Source organism: Centruroides sculpturatus, unplaced genomic scaffold (genome assembly GCF_000671375.1).
Source record: "Centruroides sculpturatus isolate CEXI.00-Female unplaced genomic scaffold, Cexi_2.0 scaffold726, whole genome shotgun sequence".
Taxonomy (NCBI): domain Eukaryota; kingdom Metazoa; phylum Arthropoda; class Arachnida; order Scorpiones; family Buthidae; genus Centruroides; species Centruroides sculpturatus.
This window is the reverse complement of record NW_019384840.1, coordinates 401,158-407,157: the sequence shown is the minus strand read 5'-3', so window position 1 is coordinate 407,157 and position 6,000 is coordinate 401,158. Positions and strand designations below refer to the sequence as shown.

At 26.4% G+C, this 6,000-nt stretch overlaps 1 protein-coding gene across 1 annotated transcript in view; it reads left to right on the top strand.

Moving 5' to 3' along the window:
* Nucleotides 1-486: 486 nt before the first annotated feature.
* LOC111630291 (carbonic anhydrase-related protein 10-like) overlaps nt 487-6,000 on the top strand; it is a 47,377-nt gene continuing 41,863 nt past the window's right edge. The window contains exons 1-2 of the mRNA XM_023374378.1: nt 487-626; nt 5,128-5,319. Of these exons, the coding sequence (XP_023230146.1) occupies nt 528-626; nt 5,128-5,319 (291 nt within the window). The 5' untranslated portion in view covers nt 487-527. The remainder of the gene's footprint in view (nt 627-5,127; nt 5,320-6,000) is intronic.

Here is a 6,000-nt window from a genome sequence, read left to right as displayed (position 1 = left end):
TTAGTTTCCCTGGTAAGTTTGCTGCACGCTAGGAACTTAGCTGCGTGACATTATCTGATCCCAAGTAATAACAGGTGAGTACCGATATGGTGAATGGTTATTAGTTCAACAGCAATCATTAGACGAGTATAGTGTGCCAATTATGATATAGTGTGAGCCATTATACTTTGTAACATGTATCAAAAAGAAGTTCACAGAAAACAAATTAACTAATTGTTCTACTTTATTATAACAATTTTTCGTAAATTAAATAATTTTAAATTTGTATAAATTCAAAGGACAATAATTAATATTTGCTAAATTACAATAAAACAAAGCAAAAAAGTTCTTTGAGAATTTAATACAGTCGCATTTGATGATGATGATAATTCATTAAGATATCATACCAAATATATTTTCTTGTATTTTATTTTAAAAATTCAAAATATAATATTAACTTTTTTCATACTTTACAAATATTTGTTTTAAAAAATCAAATATTATTTATAGGGCCAGATTTTTGGGGACTTCTAAATCCCGATTGGAGTATGTGTAGTAAAGGTAGAAGACAATCACCTGTAAACATCAATCCTAATACTCTTTTGTTTGATCCTAATCTCAGAGCTATACAGGTCGATAAACAGAGGGTAAGTTATAGCATTTAAATAATTTAATAATTTAATTCTGTACTTGTTTATGATTAATTTCAATAGACTACAAACTTTTTGAATTTGATAAATTAAATATTTAACCGTTATAATATAATTTATTACTTTAGACTAATAAAAAATTCAAAAATTACTTATTAAATTTTAAATTTTAATTGATAAGATTTAAAAGATGATATAAAGATTCAATCGAAAATAATCAGATAATATAATTACGATAAATGATAAAATAAGTAATATGTTTTTTTATTAATTGACCATATTTAAACACTGAATTCATTTATCTTTCACATAATATTGACTCAATTATAGGTAATGTGATATAAAGGATACTTAATTTTTCAACTCAATTATTTTTAATTTATAAAACAAAATTTTAATAAAAATAAACTTAAAAAAANTGACTGTACTTTTAATGTCCATATTTTGCCATCAACCATTATGGTAACCCTACTATTGCTTGTACCTTAGTGTCCACGTGGGGGCAAGTCCCCACATCCCCTAACACTATATAATATCAAGTACTCCACAAACAGTCAAGTAGGCTACTCAAAGCTGGCATAGTCTTTACATGGGCTAAATAGTTAAATGCGATAGTCATGGGCGTAGCCAGAGTTTTGTTATGGGGGGCCTAGTGGAGGCCAACCTGACACAAAATTGAATTATTTCAAATTATTGTTCATTATTGGGCACCAAGCAAGCCGTTCACCTTTTTTTTAGTATTCAAAACTTTTATTTTAGCTTTAGGTGTTTACAAATCGACTCAACACTTTTTCGGCTGTGATTTCCTGGGGGGGCACCAGGTTCTCTGGGAGGGGCTGTGCCCACCCAGGCTCCCCCCTCGCTATGCCCATGGCGATAGTCTTAGTGGAGTGACACGACTCTCGATTGTATGTGACCCAGAAATAAGCTGATTTTGGGACAGGTGTAACTCACAAAGGGTCAACATAGATGTATGGTTCCTTTGACTTTTTGCCCCTATGGGTATGGTCTACAGCTCTGTTAAGGTCCCAACCATCTCATTCAAAGGTGAAATTGTACCAAAAAATGCACTTTGTTTCCTAATGTTAAACTGTGATTTTGCAAAAAATACTACATATAATTTTGAGTCAAAAATATGATCAAACTTTGATATAATGCCCTCCTATTGGGAGTCCCCACAGAAGAAGCAAACGGGACACTTGCTCCTCCCTGGGATTGAGTAAAAAATTCCACAAATCATAATCATAAAAGTGATTGAGATAAACAACCTTACATCTTTAACCCGGGGATGCTTTGTCTGTGGTTTAGTATTGAATAGTGTATTCTATAATATACTTGTGAAAAATTATTTTTCTGCTCTGAAGTGCAGGGGTACCCTAAATTCTGCAGCATCTTAAATGCAAAGTAATACAAAGTAATTTAAATGTGTAAAAACTACATTTGAACTTTTAAAGTAATTAATTTAATTCAAATTATTTCTACTAAATATCAATAAATTAATTTAAAAGTGAGCATTAACCTGGCGCAACTTTACATATTCTAAATAGATTTGCGTTTTTAATTATATTAAGCCAATATTATTTGATAATTTGGATAATAAATATTGTCTTTTTATCTATAACACAAATAAATTAAAACATAGCACAAAGGTATCTTATAAATAGGAAGAAGTTAGAAAATAGATGATGATCTTGAAATAAAAATAACTAATGTTCCAGTTATTTTTATTCCAAGATTATCTCTGTTTATCCATTGGAAAGAGAACTGAATGATCATAATATTGTAAAACATATGTCGAGACGTCTCAAACAGTATATTGATGTCAAGTATTTAATCCCGTTTTCCACTGTATGATATCATTCAATTTTTATATTTTTTTAATTTCATAACTATATAAGGTCTAACACAAGCTGTAAGAATGTAAAGATAATTATTTTTTAATTAATTAAAAATCTTTTATAGCCTATTTTAATTGTCTTCTTTTGGAATTGTGGAGAAATGAATTTTCAATCAAAATAGTAAACGATTCTATCCTTTTAAAATATAAGAGCACTTAATTTCAATAATAAATATCTTCTTGACTTCTGCTATGTTTTCTGGTTTCATGTATTATATATATAGTTGATTGGATACAAGCCATGCTGCAATTCAATTTGTGCTGCATTTGTGGCCATGAAACATAGGTTGTTGATCCCAAGAGAACCCGAAACAGTTTTCTTGAGAAACTTTCTCTCACTTTGCAGCTACAGAATTTACAGAAAATTGATCCATAAAATGACAATTTAGAAACATTGCTTTCGGTATATAGAAAGAATTTTGCTTAAAAAAGTACTTTTTATATTACATAAATGCAAATATAATTTATTAGGTAAATGTTATTTTTTTAAAAGAATATATATCAAACACGTAATTTAATAAAATATAAAATTATTTATTATAAAAAGTTTGTTTTATTAAAATAAATTGAATAGCGTGTAAGTTGGTATGTTTAACATAAATCTTCTCGTAAAGCTGATAGCCGTTTATAAATTTAAAATAATGGCGTATATAGTTTAAGTATTTATGTTAACAAATACTTTTCGGATGTAGAAATAGTTCTTTTATGAATGTCTTCTTATTCGTCAATTGAAAATATATAATGAAAATATTAGATCAATAATATCTGCCGATATATATATTATTTAAAGTTTGTCAATCAATATTGAGAATTTTCTCACTTATTTTATTTTAAAATAAAAGTTTTATTCTAAAACATCTTTTTTAAATTCGAAAAAGATAAATAAGAAATTTGTTTGTACTGGAACATTGCTTATTTTATACAAGAACAACTCAACAGACTTTAGTACAATCTGACATTCTTTNAACATGTTCAATTATATAATTAAAATCACATATTATATGTCAATTAATAAATATATAATTTTTTACTGATTAAAATTAAATCAAGTTTTACATTTTAATAATCTTTATGAAATTATTTAAGAAATCACTATCAATAAGAATTTCATGATAAGTGTTTAGTAGAGGTAAACTATTTAATTACTACTAAATTTTTATTTTAGTATTTATTTTGAAGAAAATAAAATATAAGGTAAATATTTGCTATTACAAATGTATTTTATAAAAAAAAAAGAATTCTGATAAACGTTATTTTTTTTCAAAATACAAACTTATAATTTTTATATTCTTTTAATTTCATTAATATTTAAGCGTAAATAAAATTTTCAATCAAAATAGTAAACGATTCTATCCTTTTAAAATATAAGAGCACTTAATTTCAATAATAAATATCTTCTTGACTTCTGCTATGTTTTCTGGTTTCATGTATTATATATATAGTTGATTGGATACAAGCCATGCTGCAATTCAATTTGTGCTGCATTTGTGGCCATGAAACATAGGTTGTTGATCCCAAGAGAACCCGAAACAGTTTTCTTGAGAAACTTTCTCTCACTTTGCAGCTACAGAATTTACAGAAAATTGATCCATAAAATGACAATTTAGAAACATTGCTTTCGGTATATAGAAAGAATTTTGCTTAAAAAAGTACTTTTTATATTACATAAATGCAAATATAATTTATTAGGTAAATGTTATTTTTTTAAAAGAATATATATCAAACACGTAATTTAATAAAATATAAAATTATTTATTATAAAAAGTTTGTTTTATTAAAATAAATTGAATAGCGTGTAAGTTGGTATGTTTAACATAAATCTTCTCGTAAAGCTGATAGCCGTTTATAAATTTAAAATAATGGCGTATATAGTTTAAGTATTTATGTTAACAAATACTTTTCGGATGTAGAAATAGTTCTTTTATGAATGTCTTCTTATTCGTCAATTGAAAATATATAATGAAAATATTAGATCAATAATATCTGCCGATATATATATTATTTAAAGTTTGTCAATCAATATTGAGAATTTTCTCACTTATTTTTTTTTAAAATAAAAGTTTTATTCTAAAACATCTTTTTTAAATTCGAAAAAGATAAATAAGAAATTTGTTTGTACTGGAACATTGCTTATTTTATACAAGAACAACTCAACAGACTTTAGTACAATCTGACATTCTTTATACTGATTAAATGTTCTATTCCCAGAAGAAAACATATCAAGTTTTTTTTTTTTCCTTCTGTCCTCAATGCTAGAAAAAATATTTGTGTTTACATCATGCCAGAGGTGGAACGGTTCTAACAATTAAGGTAAAAGTGAAGATTCGACAACAGCTGTAATTTCGTCAATACGTCTAGGCATTTACACACACCTGCGCCCTATACAGTGAATTTAACCATTGATATTCTATTGGCTCATCTTTTCAACACTCGTGGTTTGTCCTTCTTCGAATATTGTATTATTAGTATTATTTAAGGTATATATCAATATCTTAGCTCAGTTATTGTATAAATTACAAAGCATCAAGAGCTAATTTATTCAATACGAGAACAATTGCTAGTGCTTAATATATACATTTTTTTTTTTTTTCCTCCCCGAAGGTAAATGGTGTAATCACCAACACGGGACACAGTGTCATCTTTAATGTTAATACAGAATTTTCTTCCGTCGTCAACATCAGTGGCGGTCCTTTATCGTATACCTATCGTTTTCAAGAGATTCATCTACATTACGGAAGGACTGATACTTACGGTTCGGAGCACACAGTTGGAGGGGATTCATTTCCAGCAGAGGTAAAGTAATATTATTATTATCTAACATTTTATCTAAATAGAATTTAAAGAAGCAAAAGTAACTACTTTTTTTTGAGAAATTAGTTTGAAAGTAGATAGTGATCTTCTATAACAATTTAAGAATCGTTTCTGATGTATCGGCTTATATGATAAAATCCAGATGGTTGTACTCTGATGCCTTGAAAATTATTGCTAAAAGTACATTTTTCATCTGAAAAATTGATTAAAAAGAAAATTAAAAATTGCAATTTTCTTAATAAACGAGCAATTAATTTTATCGGTTTACATTAAAATTGTTTAACGTTGAAGATAAATAAAGAAATATATATATATATTGTTTTGCTTTTAAATATCTTTAAAACAACCTTTTTACTAAGTAAATTATTACAAATTTTTAAGATATTCTAATAAATATTTTATTTTTAAAACTTTATTAAATTTTTGAATAATATTTTTATTTATAAAAATTTGTCTAAAAGATATTTTAAGAGAATATTTTAAAAATAATTTATTAATAGTACAAATATTAATTATTATCTTTAAAAGAGATTATTTTTTCGTTAAAAAATCGCAACTTTGCGATCATCGAACGAACAAAATTTCTTTATGTTAATTAAATATGAGCAAAAGTATTTAAACGAAAATTGCAGGTTTCTCTTTGGTGTTTTTGTTTATGATCGG